The following is a 15,174-nucleotide window of genomic DNA, read 5'->3' as shown; positions in this document are numbered from 1 at the left end:
AACAAGCAATCTTTCAACTCAATTGCTGACAGTAAAGATGACTCTGAACAGAACATTGTAGCTTCAGAACTTCAGACCACTCACAGCATTCAGAAACAGTTATCATGTGCTGTGAAGATGGCAGCTGCAGTCCAAACACAATTTTGAGTTCAGCCTCATATTGCATTAACACTGGCAATTAAGATATAGACAATAGACTATATCTAATAATAGACAATTAAGACACATTTTCCCTTCCGAAGGAGAAAACAAACAAAAAAAAACCCAAATCTATTTGCTTTGCTACCATTGGGGTAGAGGGATAGRGTAGTGTTATCACATCTGCTTTACATGCTGAAGGTCCTGGGTTCAAGCCCCAGTGGAGCCACCACCAGGAAATCTTTGGGAGGCTGGACTAGATCTCCAGAGGTCCCTTCCAACCTTGCTGATTTTGTGATTCCCATCAACTTAGTCATTTACAGCTGCTCTTCAAATCTAGCTGTAATTGTCCAACATCTGATAAACGCACTCTGTCCAAGCAGCATGTTGAAGGGTGTCCACCCTACTGCTCAACAGCATCCTTCCTTTATAGCTACATAACAGAATTCCTTTAACCTTCTCTGCAGCTGTGCTTCAGCTGCATTGTGTGTTCAGTATGTCTGAGCAGCTCCCACTGAAAATGTTTGCCTTGGCTGATAACAAGTGCCTAAAAGCACTAAGTGGTCTTATGCTGCATTCTCATTTTTTACCTATTAMTTGTGATCCCATACCTCTTGAAGGTATGGATCTTCTTGGATCTTCTTTGCTCTAACAGATCTTGGACCGTACGGCACAAATCACAAGTAGGTGAGAAATTAAACTGAACATGACGATGAAGAGACATGAGTATACTCTGCTACAAATATCTGCAATCAAAAGTGCAGAAATATGAAGAGAGGGAGGAAACTTGCCCTGTTATTTACAGTAAAGAGGACTACTGAAGCCAGTGAAGGAGGACTTCAAAACTTAAAAAACCAGAAACAAACAAACAAAACACCCCCAAGCAACTCTTGAAGAAAATGGCAAAGTTCTGTAACCACACTGTATCCCACAYTGATTGGGAGCAACTGGGAAATTAAACTAGGGCACAGATTACTATACAGATTTCCTAAAATTGAAACAGCCAGTGGTTTARTATCTTTTAGCTTCAGGTATGAGAGTTCTTGCCTTAGCCTCAAAACCTACAATCATAACTGATTTTCAGATATTCTCTGGTGATGCACAAAGCTCTCTCAGCAAAACTGCTTCCCTTCTCCGTCTGTAGTCATTATTTTATTCTTCTGCAGAATGAATTAAAAGGATATGATCCATAATTACTAAAGAGTTTATTTTTAGCATCCCAGATGTTTTCCCAACCATCCCGTACAGGAGACAGAAGCGGACCAAGATGCTACAAGTACCTGCTGCTTCTTCAAAGAACTCGTAACAGTCACAGCGCACCTATATTAATGTCTGCACAACGTCCTTCACCAAACATTTTGACTGTTGCTTTGAAACAGCAAGAAGATTATAAGTTGTGTCGCATAATTAGTGGCTTTCTGTTGGAAGGCATCTGTAGCACGCGTTGCCCAAACTGTATTCTTGAGCAAGAAAAAAGTCTTTTTCCCCTATACACAAGGCATCCACAACCAAAATTTACTGCTGTCTAACTGAAGCTTGCCGGTACTAGAGCAACTGATAAATTACTTGAGCAAAAATATTTTCTTCCTTAAACAATGAATAAACATGTCACGTTCATCACCAAGAGTTTTGCTGGTAGAATTTAATAAAACAGTATAAGGAGAAATGAGTCATTAGATATACAATAGCAAGTTCTTAAAATGTCTTAAACGCATATATTGGACGATGGGGAAAAAGTTTTGCTGAGCAATATTGCCAGCTAGTAACAAAAAATCCCAGTTAACAATTTCACAGTACTATTGTGTGCAGACATTTCAGTTAAGTATCAAGCAAGTTCAATTACAAAGACCAGAGACTGTAAAATTAAAGCAAAATGTTTGTAGTTTGAATATCTAACATAACATGGTGTTTTGCCCTCAGGAGTTCACATAAAAGGGCAATGTACTTTTAACATATGGTACTAAGGAATATACAGTAGTTTAGTTTTGTAGTCAAAGCCAAAGAAAACAACAACTAAGTAACGTTATTTGATCTTTCCCCCAACCCAGAATAACCTGATTCCACAGGTCCAATTGAAATTGAAAATGTCATGTAATCTTGTATCATTATGCATGGAGATGAAATTAGTTGTGTGAAATAACTTTAGTCATCTTTGGCAGAAAACACAAAGGTCTAAAATCGAGCACATAACCCTCTCCCACCCAAAGTGGGCAAAGTGATGAGGAGATTCCTTAAGCAGTGCAACCTCTCTGTGACAGTCATAGGTCAGTATATTGTACAGTAGTGTTTGAAACGTGGAATTCCAATATTACAATGACCACCGACATTTTTATTTATTAAATTCCTGGGAGAGAGCTATAATTTTCAAGTTTGTCCCTCAGGACACAGTGAAATCTAGAAAAACTAACCCCCCAGTAGGGAAAAAAAAAACCACAAGTATCTACCTCTTTCGCCTCCCCATTTTTCAAGCGATGGATGAAGCATTCTTTTACAATCAGACCCTGAAACAGACCTTCTGAACTACCATGCTGGTTTTGTTTGTTCCCTTTTGGAATTAGCTCTTGATTGGAGGAAAGAACTGGGAGGAGCAGGAAGCAGTAATATACATTTATAGAGGACTAAGCTATAAAAGACAAAACATGAGAGAACAGTAAGGTTTGAACAAATGTTCATCAGCTGTATTTATGAATTTTTTTTTTACTAGGACATTCTTGGAAGGGTTTCATCATTAAGTTAACACTGTTTTCCTTGTAATCAATAATCCACTCTCTACTAGAAAAGTAATATAGGCTTTTTCAGATTATTGCACAAAAAACTGGCAGCAAACCATTATTAACCCTTTGAAATGCACAATTATAAATCAGTTTCTGAAACTGAGTTACAGAATGTCTCTATAACAAAATAAATATAGTGTTAAGGAATAAAAACTAATACAATTACTTTTATTTAAATCAAGCCCAGCAAGAAAATATTTTAATTTGGCAAAAACCCCCGCAATTGCTGCATGTGTCCACAATCCAGCTATTTCATCATGATTGTGATCACATTTCCACCCTTCTCCCCAAGATGTATTATCTTGACAGGAAATACATGCTAAAATATAACATAAAGCATTTTCTTTTTAATATATGCTCCCATTTTCGTATCTAATGCTTAATTTATAAATAGAGGCTCTCAGACCACAAGTATGCATTGTAATTCTCTTATTGTGCTGTTTAAAGATTAAAATACTTTACACAARAAGTCCAAAGCAGTTCATTCTTTAGTCATACTTCCAGTGAAAACTTTTTCTATTTCGTTAAGTATCAAAACCAGAATTTGCATTTTACCAGTGAGTGACTATACGCTGATGACTATTYTAAAATATATCTAGTTCACAAAAGAGATTGTGTATCTGAATACTAGGTTAATACTATATACAGGTACTCAAAGAGCAGATGAGAAGAGTTGTGTAGTCCTACTGTTATGAAAAGTTTTTAAGTAGTACAAGAATTTCCCATAATTTATGTCCCAATTTGCTTTGTGCTTCCTTAGGAATAAGGAAGATTTAAAATCAAAATACTTATCCCAACTACTTCAGCTGAAGGAACAAAACCAAGTATCTGTTTTCTAAGAGAAGCAAAAGTATTGAGTATAATTAAGGTTTTCTACTAATTACAAATTTAATTTAACAAAATAATACGGAGGCAACATTTGGTAGATTTAAATTCATACAATCTGTTAAAGTATTACACAATTACAAAATTACTGATCTAAAATTCTTTCATTTAGAGAAATCTGTACTTTCAGCACACTGCTACATATTGTTCAGTCTTAAAGGCTGAAATCAACAATTTTTGATTCTCATTCCAACACCAGTGAAGCTCATCTGCACCTTCTCTTAAACCTTTTTAGCAGCATTGTCAGCTTTATAAAGAGAAAAAGGCAAAATATTACCATAATTTATATAGTCTAATAATCTTTCCTGGGCAAAGGACCCAGTGTGAAATTCCTATACCAATTAACACAAATATATTAACATCTACTTGCATTTATACTTTCAATAATTCGTAGTTAGTATTGAGTTGGCCTATGAAGCAGTAGTAAAGTGCAAAATATTTGGTATAATATCTAATGATTAGCTTTTGCTTCTGTGGAATACAAATGAGTAAGCCTGGCTCTTCCATTGACAGATACAGTGGTTGATGTAGGACCAACCTGGAGGCAGGAGAAAAAGAAGAAAAAACAATTACAAGAAATAATATTAACATAACTTTTAAGATTCTTCTCTCTGTAGTGTGTTATATAATAATGTTCATGAAAATAGAACTGCTGTTACTTCAGTTAGCATATTCTCCTCATCCCAGAGACCTCTGAGATGATTTCTGAACAAAGTACACATGCTGCTAAAGTAGAAACATACATCATTATTTAAAAGTACATTTATCCTATCTAAAAATTCAATGCATAACTATTCAATAAATACATAATCTCTAAAGCAGGACTGCAGATGGACTCAACTAAAAGAAATACTTGAAATACTATCACTCTAAACAAACTGTCTTTATWAAATATTGCATAGAACTAATTTCTAACATAAAATCTTCTAACATTCATTTATGACATGGAAATGTCTCTCTTACCAGGAGATAACTTTTAGGATAGACATAGTCTGATTTTCAAGAAGGCTGCATAAACCAACAAATCCAAACAGAGTCTGTGGGAGCTATGGGTRTCCTATAGCCATGAGAACCAGATACCACAGCACAGTCTACTAGATACAATGAAAATATTCTGAAGAGAAGAATGGTCAAAAAGAAACCTCACGTGATCCATTTTAGGTTAGTAATTATTGAAGGCCCCATTCAACAAAAAAGATTTGCAACACAAAAGACCACAGATCTTGGCACTGCATACTGACAACTTTTTAAGTAAAACAAGAAAAAAAAATAAAGGGTTCGGCTAGTGATGCTAGCATTTTCATCTTTTGTTTTAAATGCTTCCCCCACAGAGGTGAAAAAATGGAGAATACAGTGAGAGATGAAAAGGGGAGAGACAAGCAAGCACCTGACAGACCTCTTACACAATTCAAATCCATCAGGTTATCACCCCTTTGCTGATAGCAGTATGATGGTGAAAGCTATGAGGTGAACACATTTAAAAATCCCTTCCAATAAAACTGGAAATCACTTTTGGGTGCTCACATCCTGTTAACACAAAATGCTTCATTTTTCTATTTGTCCTAGGACTGCTAGTTCTCAGTGTTGAACATAAAATCAGACAGTGTTTTTATTAATCTGCCACAGGCCAAGACACYTTTTCCCCAATCACAAATACATGCACTACAGCATATGTGCTTAGGGTTAAGAGTGCAAACAGTGTGTAGAATTTTACATTTGGCAAAATTTCAACGGTATCTTCATTGCATTTGGTTTGTTTGTTTAAGCTTGTTTCTGATTTCACTACTGCACAGTGCTTTCCTTTATGCTTATGGCATCTTCATTCTAATCATTTCTCCCTAAAATTATAGCTTCTCCCCACCCCAGTCTCTGCAAATATTATACTGAGAAAGAACATCTACCCACAAAAAGGGGAGGGAGGGAGGGAGGCAGGCAGGTGAAAAAGATTTCAGTAATTCTCTCTTTTTCCCAGGACATTCTTTTACCCAGACTGATAAAAACAATATGGGTCAAGTAAGCCTGCTCTGAGAACATCTCTATTAGAAAGTAAAAAAAAAAAAAAAAAAACCCACACTGAAGTTTTTCTTTAATTCCTGAATTCTGAGGAGCACTTTATGAACTTTGTTTTTAAAAAACAAAGTTGTAAGCTACTATGACAGTAGCCATGCTCATGCATGTTTCCCATAGAATCATAAAATAACCAAAGTTCACTTACTATGCAAAATTAAATATTTTTTTTGCAGTTCAGTTATGCATTGGGAAAACATTTTAATAAAAATACATGCCCAGCCAGTATTTCTGCTAAAACAGACAGATTTGACCTGTAAGTGACTCTGAACAATACAGCATTTGCTTATTCTTACTCTGTGTTTTAAAGTGACTTTTGGCTAGTTACAGATGGTTAGAAGCAATATTGCACTGTGTCACTTACTGACTACAGGGCAACAACTATTTGAGTGTGCTTATAACCTTTCCAAGGGGTRGTAACTTCCTGCTCAGTATAGGAAGGATAGCAGGTCTAGAAGTCGCAGAGAGGCTGTTGCACTGCTGCACTGAAATAAAACCTTACCTATTTGAAACAGACTGACTAATACCAAAACATACYAAGATCTGAATGTCCACTGAGAAAGATTTTGACCCTAAAGAATCAAAGGCCTACTGAAGAAGACACACACACAAGCATTTGTTTTTTCAAGCTGCAGGTGGGAAAGGGAAGAGAAACAAAAAGGACTGTATTTCTTTAACTTTCTACAATAAGAATTTTTTCTTCCCTACAGAATGTAAAATACTAGTGCTGGGGTCAAGAAAGCTGTGTGTGAGACTATCATTCAACTGCTTGGTTATAAATTTGAAGTAATATAAATTTTTTAAGTGTGCAATATTCTACCCAATGAAAGAAGAACAGGTTAATTTTAGGAGAATAGTAAAACAATTCTTCAAGCAGTATTTTTTTACCTAAGGGGGTGGGGGGAAAAAAGAATACAAAACCACCTAACCATGATTGTTGACAAACACTGAGAAATCTATTAAAGATACCAAACAGCAACAGGAGGCTTCAAATATGCTTAAGAAGAATTAAGGACTTGATACAGTCTAGTAACTAGNAAAAAAAAAAAAAAAAAAAAACTTCAGAACTTGCTACCTGCCAGCAAAAGGCTGCAGCTGATTCACTTCTTATTAGGATGAAGCTGTTCAGCATGAGGCTAAAACCACATCACTTCAAATCTTAGAGATCTAAGAGAGACTTAGTTGACGACTAAGAAGTATCAAACACATTTCAGGAAGATTTCMAATTTGATTTGTATTGTTTGAAAATATGGACGTGTGAATCTTATGTGCATTTACTGGGTTACTTTGCAAAATTAAACTCTCTTCTCCATTTCTCTTCCTATTGTTAAGACACTTCCTTATAGTGCTTTATGCAAAGGCTGACTGCTTTTAATGTCAGGCATTAATTTGGTAAGTTTGAAGGACAGACTGTGAGTTCATTGTTACAGTGCAATGATGAAAACTCACCCTTTTCAATTTGGCAGCAGCTTCTCCAGAACGGATTGCAGCCAGCAAGCTTTGGTGGATCTGTTCTGGGTCAGAGCGCTGGAACATCATCGCAGTTTGTCTCTTGGTGACAGAGGGTGGGTGGTCAGTTGAAGCACCTGACTGCACCTGGCTCAACTGCTCACTATTCACACAGCTGCTTTTCTATTGAGAGAGGGAGAGAAGGAAAAAAAAGAAAAAAGAAAATAAAAGAAAAGAAAAAGAGAAGAAAAACCCTTTAATCTGAATTAGTCACAAACGGAAAACTAAATAAATCTGGCAAAAAGTTGCATATCAAACTATGCCACCATTCTAGTGTTTGCTTCATTCAAGATTTCAGAGATCAGCCACATTTCTACTAAAGCTCTGTAAACTGTATAYTGCCTACAACACTTAAGATAAACAGATAAACAAATAGCTCAAATATAAGCACATTAGACACCACACTATGTCATATTTAAATATTCTGTGAGCACTGAAGTAGTCAAAGAACTAATTATACCATATTCCTAGACAAAACTACTCATTGCCCCAACACGAGCTAGAATTTCTTCTTTCTACCATTTCTTTCACTATGCTTTCCTCTAAGAATCAAAATTTGACATCCAAACCTTATCCAGAAAGAGCCACCCTGAAAAGTTCAGCAGTGCATCTGTGCCACAAGCAGAAAGAGCACCAAGCATGACAGCATTCTGAATCTACTGAACAGAGATCAGTGTCTAGCTTCTACGCTTAAAGAAAGTGGACATTATAAAAAAATATGAAATTTGGGACAGTACCGCCTCTTGCCTTCTAAACTCAGAATCCTGTAATCCTGCAATCCTGCTGATTTGTACAGAACATACAAGGCAGCCAGCAGACTTCGGCTCATATACTGCATGGAATTTGTGGATGCGTCAATTTTTCATTATGAACATGCTGTTTATAACAKTTAGAAAACAACTCTGACAGAATACTTTAGTTCTCTGAATGAGAACACTAAATATCTGTTGTTGGTGTATCTGCATCTGCAATACTGATAAGCTAGCTGATTATTATGATTTTTTTCTCCTCACTTAGATAATTATGCCAGCAAAATCTCAATACACCCWGTTTAAACTTCCTTATGCCATGATCGCTTTGAAGCCAAACTGTTCGCATTAYTCACAGAATTAAGTCAGAGATACAACCAATACACAGAAGCATGAAGAACAAATCTTGAGCACTCTGAACATAAAAATAGGTATACGCAATGTAAATGATTCCATTTAAYTTTCTGCTCTTCAAATAAGGTTTTAATTGTGGCAAGAAATACTTATTTCTAATATTCTGAATGAGACCATTTTCACTGTAATATTTCTTTTTATTTCATTGAGATGTTGCACTACTGTTCAGTACCACAAGAGTTTTACAGTATCGATATAGCATCTTCCGATAAGAGAGCAGTTCAAAGACTAGCCAAAGTAAATCTCTCCTCTGTTGTAAATGAGATCACAGTGGATCAGTGATTGAGGAATGTTAGAAGTAAGGTTTACCTTATCTGTTAGACTAGTTTGTGACCTTCCCAGTACGTTCTGTAAGGAAGCGTTTTTCACTTGAGGCATGGAGGTAGCTGAGGAGAATTCAGCCGCAGAAGTTGCAGAGGACAGTTCAACAGGAAACTCCTCTCTCGCTGCCTGGCTAGTGATTGTACGTGTTTTATTGAATGATTGTGACCTTTTGACTGCTGATGAGACAGCAAGAGCAAAAGGGGATGGTCTTGAACTGGAATATGGCTTTGGAACTGCAAAGGTTCTTAGAGTTTTTAAGTTCAACGGTGCTGGTTGACAGGAGGGAAAACTCAAAGGTTTGCTTTTAACAGGAGAGGTGGAGGATTCGATTTTGTTTTCGTAATCATCTTGTTCATCTGCTGGAGGAGAGAAACTACTTGCTTTATGTAAAGGAAAAGTAGCTTTATCTGGTGTCAAATCTTTTTTTCCTATGTCTGTATTCTTAGCTTCATTTTGAATAGAACTGGGAACAGAAACAGTATTTCTGGCAATTGCAGATGTCACATAATGAGCTGAAGCTCTTCGCTGCATTTGCAGAAAAAAAGAATTGGGTTTTGTTGCAGGACTTAACGCAATTGATTTGTCTTGAGTGTCACAAGAAACATTTGTATTATCCAAGCTTAACATCAGTGGRATACGCTGTTTGGAAAACACCGTTTCTGTTTGATTGCTCTCAGGAGTAATTTCAACTTGAGAAGTCACAGTGTGCTCAGAAATACTGTTCACTCTGTGCAGTGGATCATTTGCTGCTAGAGGTTCATTTTGTGAACCAAACTGAAAATGATCCAYGCTTTTGGAAAGATGAGGAATTTCAGTTTGCATTATGAATTCTTTGGAGTCTTCATGCTTCAGAGAGTTTTCCAGAGCWGATACCTGCTGATCTTTATAATCTGATGGAATTTCTGATTCTAAGTTCTTCTCTATTTCTAAGGATTTTGGAGGCACTATTTTATAAGTAGTCATCCCAATTTTTGGTATGTAATCTCTTGTAATTTCATTAGAGGGCTTAGGTTTAGGTTTGGTGTCCTGTCGATAAAGAGGGTAACCTTTTAAAGGAGAGTCATCTGGAATTTTTGCAGTTGTTTCTGGTGAAACAACATTATCGCTATTTGYAGAACTGTAACTTCGATCTTTTATATGATTTATTTTTTCAGGAGTAACTTCTTTCCTCTGAAGGTTTAATTCTGTTGAAATTTCTTCATCCTCTTGTACTCCATGCTTCAGTTGGAGAAGGGGGTTGTTTGTATTGTGTTGATGGGCCAAGCCCCTGAATGACTCACAGTCTTGAGAAACAGTCATTTCCTTGAGTGTAGTTCTTCCCAAATTGCTCTCTGATGGACCTGTCTGAATTGCAACATCCTGAGTTTTTACTGTATCCAGGCTGTTTTGATTTGACTTTTGATCCTGCATCCCTGGAATCACTTGTGGATAATTCCTATGACTTACAGAGATGTCGTTTTTACATGCCTGGCAGTTTGATAGTCTGTCAATTTCAAGCTTGTCATTTTCTCTAAGATCTACTGTAGTAATTTCTGTTGTCTGAAGTTCTTTTCCTTCTTCTGCTGTTGCAAGGAGTTTTGTATCACTGTGATCTTCAAGTTAAAGAGAGATTCTGAAATTAGTATGAATACTGAAAAAATTTAACCTTCCCACTTACATCACAAAGCCCAAAATCCAAAATAGAATCATAGAATCGGTAAGGTTGGAAGGGACCTCTGGAGATCATCTAGTCCAACCTCCCTGCTCAGCAGGAACACCTACAGCATGTTAGACAGGGTTGCRTCCAGGCGGGCCTTGACGATCTCCAGAGAAGGAGACTCCACCACCTCTCTGRGCAACCTGCTCCAGTGCTCTGTCACTCTCACAGGGAAGAAATTCCCCCTCAYGTTCAGGCGGAACTTCCTGTGCTTCAATTTCTGCCCAYTGCCTCTTGTCCTGTCACACGGGACAACTGAAAAGAGTTTGTCCCCRTCCCCTTGACACCCTCCCTTCAGGTACTTGTACACATTGATCAGATCCCCCCTCAGTCGTCTCTTCGCCAGGCTRAASAGGCCCAGCTCYTGCAGCCGTTCCTCATAGGGCAGATGCTCCAGCCCTCTGATCATCCTCGTAGCCCTGCACTGGACTCTCTCCAGTAGCTCCATGTCTCTCTTGTACTGGGGAAAATGTGGTTAAACATATTTAACCACAAAAACTGGTTCCTCACTAGTACTAATTTTTCTTAGCATTTACATTTAAAATCTATTTGAAGATATACTTTGAATAATATTGCCAAATAATAGTATTCTTACTCAGGTATTTTGCATTCATTAACAGGCTTCTGGTGTCATGCATCCACCTAATAGAAAAACCTGTTCTAGAATCATTTAAAGAGTACTAATGAGTTTGAGTTTATTATATTGGCATCAATGACTCGAACTCAAGGACTATTCAATACTAAGTAAGCTGTAATTTCTATCTAGTTTCACACCATTGTGGCTTTTGTTTATTGTTAAAATGTTATTTGTCAACTATACCTAGCTTATATGCATAATGSAACACCTGGAGAACATGGACACAAGCACTATGTTGAACTATAGTTTTCCAAGTAATCAGCAGGCCTATTAACTCCATTTGCTAAATGGAGTTGACTAAACACACATGGTCTTCTCCAAAACATGGGAATATTTGGGTCTTAAATTGTTCAAAATAAAATATTGTTAAAAAAAACACTCTTCAGAAATAATCATGTAGAGTGGCATTTTGCAAAAAAAATGTTTCTCCCCATTTTAATTAAGTTATTAAAATGGCAGTTAGAACTTATTTTAAATGCAAGCTGGACTCATGCAGTATGTTCTTATGTTTTACAKAGAGTACAGAACACAGACTATGGAAAACTGAATATGAATCTGAAAAATAAATGTCACAAAAAGGAGAAAATAAATCAGTAAGGTCACTAAAGTCAGGGAGAAATTTACAAACCATTGTATCGATAGGATGTTGTTTCTTTCTAAATAAACATCTCAATACTTGTGTTTAAAAAACATGTTTTTCACACAGAAAACTCACGGCAATTTCATAAGAACATTAGAAGGCCTCTCCCTCTCCGTTGTGGCATGGTGCCCATGTCATACCACATGGCAGGAGAACCTCTGCATCCAACCACCTTCCTCATCGCAGCTGCCCTCATCGCAGCTCCACCCAGACCTGTCCCCATACTGCCTTTCAAAACTGCAGTGCTGCTTTGACTACTGCTATGGGACATAAGGGGCTGGGGGGAGAAGGAAGAGTAAATTCTTGTTACCCTATCCCACAGGATACATCCGAGCTACAGAAAACAAGAAGGTAATCTGCTTATAACCATGCAAGCTGACGGTATTAAATTGTCATTGTTCTCAAAGGAATAGTTCTCTTCAAACTTGTTTTGAAGTATTAAAAATGAGTTGGAACTACTCACCATTATTTTTATTTTGATCCAAAATTCTGAGTTTCCTGTCTTTTTCAAATGCAGCTTGCTCACTGCTTATCTTAGTGTGCAGTCCTCTACAAAGCACAACAGAACATTAAATATGCTGGTATCACTCATTTCAGTAAACACAAGAAAAGATGCAAGAGAACTGGCAATATTCTCCAAACACAGATGGACAAAATAGAATCATTCTGCCAAACACTGGAATACTCAATAGAGTTTTTTTTGTTGTTGTTTTTAAGTGACAGGAAATGTTGCTATGATATTTTAAATACCTAAATGACATGCAGCTTCACTCTCTTCTGCATAAGAACATGTTCAGTTTTCCTTTCCCTTCTTCCCCTCCTTTTGTTTACTCATGCACTTTGAACAACCTTCTTGCCAGTAACAGCTCAGTTTCAGTAAAGCCACTAAAGTGATGGTTTATTATTCATGTAAGTGTTCTTACACCTCCTGACTCTTTCTGACACCTCCAACATTAAAAATATGTCTTTGATTTTGTCCCTTATACAAAACACAGGAACTTATCTGATTGCATGTGAAAAAGTGCAATGCAGAATTTTCTAAATAATGGAATGAAAAATTTTCTGTTCCTTTCAAGAGAAATCTTGAGTACAAGAAAGAAATAGGCATCAAATGTTACTTGCATGCTAAACATTTTGCAAGTGCACATAATTTCTGTCCTCAAATCATAAACAAGAGGACTGTATGTGTGTGCGTGTGTATAGTTTTGGGGAAAAGATTATGTAGTGGACTTAAAAAGGTAAATAAAAAAGGCCAAAATACTTCAACTTTTTTAAAAAAAAATAGAACTTCAAACTTAGGTCTCCATTTAAGATATTTTTAGGTCTTCATTTAAGATACTTTTATTTTCTCTAGTTACAAATGCCAGCATTATGAAGGTTCTTATTTATTTTTCACCTCAAAGGTGTTAGTTATCAGGAACCAGTGCCTTGAGCTGAAACATCTGCTTGAATCACTTTAAAACAATAAATTCTTCAGCAACATTCCTCTTCATCTGCTTGCACAGTCTGAAGTGTCCAATAAACCATTAAACAGGACCATAAACTCTCACAGCTCTTGTTGAGAAAAAGTTTAAACTTCATACACTCAAGACACTGAACAGTAGGTTCTCACAAGCTAAAATGTTTTTATAATAAAGAAATAAAGTCCAAATCAAGTTAAAAACCACAAGTCATAATATAATATACAGTACTACAGAAACCATCATTTTTATTTGAATACTACACATATCCCATGAGCTTGATTAAAAGAAAAATTCCTACAAAGTAACTAGATCTTATATAGAATAGTTGACTTAGCAAAAGGTTTCCAGAAATCATGTGTCAGAGAAATGCGAGTCCTTATTCTAGAATCACTCTGATATTCTAGGAAGGAATTTCCAAACTATACAGTTACAGTGCAGTGCATACTGCATGATGCTCAGTAGTATTATAGGCTATGAGAGGCTATTACAAGTTAGTGGAGAAAAAACCAGTTTCTGAGCAATTGGCCAAACTGGCCCAGTAATAAAACAGGTCTGAAAATTTGAAAATTCAAGACAAAAATATTATTTGCCTGATCCTCCTCCTCACTCATAAAGCMGGCAGACCCAAACAACCAGCACAGTATCCGTCAGAACAGAACACCAAAGCTTTTTGCAAAGCTCCAGGTGATCTGGGACTAACTAAAAAGACCCTTGAAATACAAGTCAAAACTCTCTATACTACCTTGAAAGTTCCTGGCTAATACAGCATTCACAGATTTTGGCTTCAGTATAATAATTGAAGTAGTTCTTYCAATTTCAGTTGGGCACAGTTGCCAGTTTATTTGCTCCAGAGAACACAGAAAYAGTGAATTACATTAACGCAATGAGACTTTTCTAGACAATCAGCATTCATTTCAAGCAGGCACTAACTCTTGTTGGAGGCCTGCTGAGTCGGGTAGTTTAGCCAACATGCTGAAGGGCAAAGGTACAGCATCACTAGAAAAGAAAATGGGTGGTTAAGGAAACCCGTGTGTTTATCCTTTAAAAAGGAAGAATTAACTTGATTTCCTGAGAGCAGATGGATAAAGCACGTCCAGATAACTGGCTAAGATAGAGGGGAAAAAACAAAACAAAAATGAAAAAAACTAGATATGCAAGCAATAGATAACTGTGTCCAGAAGAACTGAGATAGCCTATCTATCCCCCTACAATCTAAGAATGAAAATTTAAATTTTTATTTAATCCACAGTTTTTCACAGCACATTGCTCTAGTAAATATGTTGGATATTTTAGAGTCAGGTTCTGCTTTCCTGGGGTCAGGCTGTTTTGGTAATAAGGAAAGGGAGGCTCAAACCAAATAGCCTGCAGAACACTTCTTTGTCGTTTTTGTTGAAAAGCTGCATGAATTACTGTGTACAGAAGAGTGCTACAATTGAAACCTTAGCTTATTAAGCTCATTCCTCTCTCACAATTCTCTATTCTGTGCTCCACAATGAAACAGCACTCTACATTTTATCTGCCTCCCCCATTCCCTCCCCAATGCTTCTTTCTTTGTCACAAAGCGTACTTACTTGCCATCTGTGCTAATATCTTCTTGTTTTTCTTCCTGGAGGCTTTGTAAGTTGTCTACAGAAACACTGCCAGGAATTGGAGCTGATGAAGCAGGATCTTTTTTCTCTGTTTCCAGTGGTACCTCAGTAGAGCTTAGCGTTGCAGTAACCTCTCCTGTCCCGAGAGAGGTTTTTGTACTTTCAGTTTCCTCTCTCTGTTGCACACTCATCTCTTCATTTTCATCAATTTCTTCCAGACTGTATTCAGAGCTCCTTCCAGCTATGCTCACAGAATGCAAGAAAAGAACAAAAACCAAAAAAAAAAAAA

General features: G+C 36.8%; 1 protein-coding gene and 1 long non-coding RNA gene across 2 annotated transcripts in view; one reads left to right on the top strand and one right to left on the bottom strand.

Moving 5' to 3' along the window:
• The window catches only part of LOC146600263 (uncharacterized), a 63,739-nt gene that overhangs the window by 19,489 nt on the left and 29,076 nt on the right, over positions 1–15,174 (top strand). The gene's annotated exons all lie outside the window — the stretch shown is intronic.
• COBLL1 (cordon-bleu WH2 repeat protein like 1) overlaps positions 1,328–15,174 on the bottom strand; it is a 91,254-nt gene continuing 77,407 nt past the window's right edge. Inside the window, exons 10-14 of the mRNA XM_085325861.1 lie at positions 14,868–15,126; positions 12,297–12,382; positions 8,846–10,452; positions 7,314–7,496; positions 1,328–4,335 (exon numbers count right to left, since the gene is read on the bottom strand). Coding sequence (XP_085181987.1) covers positions 4,249–4,335; positions 7,314–7,496; positions 8,846–10,452; positions 12,297–12,382; positions 14,868–15,126 — 2,222 coding nt within the window. The 3' untranslated portion in view covers positions 1,328–4,248. The remainder of the gene's footprint in view (positions 4,336–7,313; positions 7,497–8,845; positions 10,453–12,296; positions 12,383–14,867; positions 15,127–15,174) is intronic.

This window comes from Rhea americana, unplaced genomic scaffold (assembly GCF_003343005.1).
Source record: "Rhea americana isolate MKP2758 unplaced genomic scaffold, rheAme1 scaffold_124, whole genome shotgun sequence".
Taxonomy (NCBI): Eukaryota; Metazoa; Chordata; class Aves; order Rheiformes; family Rheidae; genus Rhea; species Rhea americana.
The sequence above is the reverse complement of the archived record's forward strand: the minus strand, read 5'-3'. Positions and strand labels throughout refer to the sequence as shown.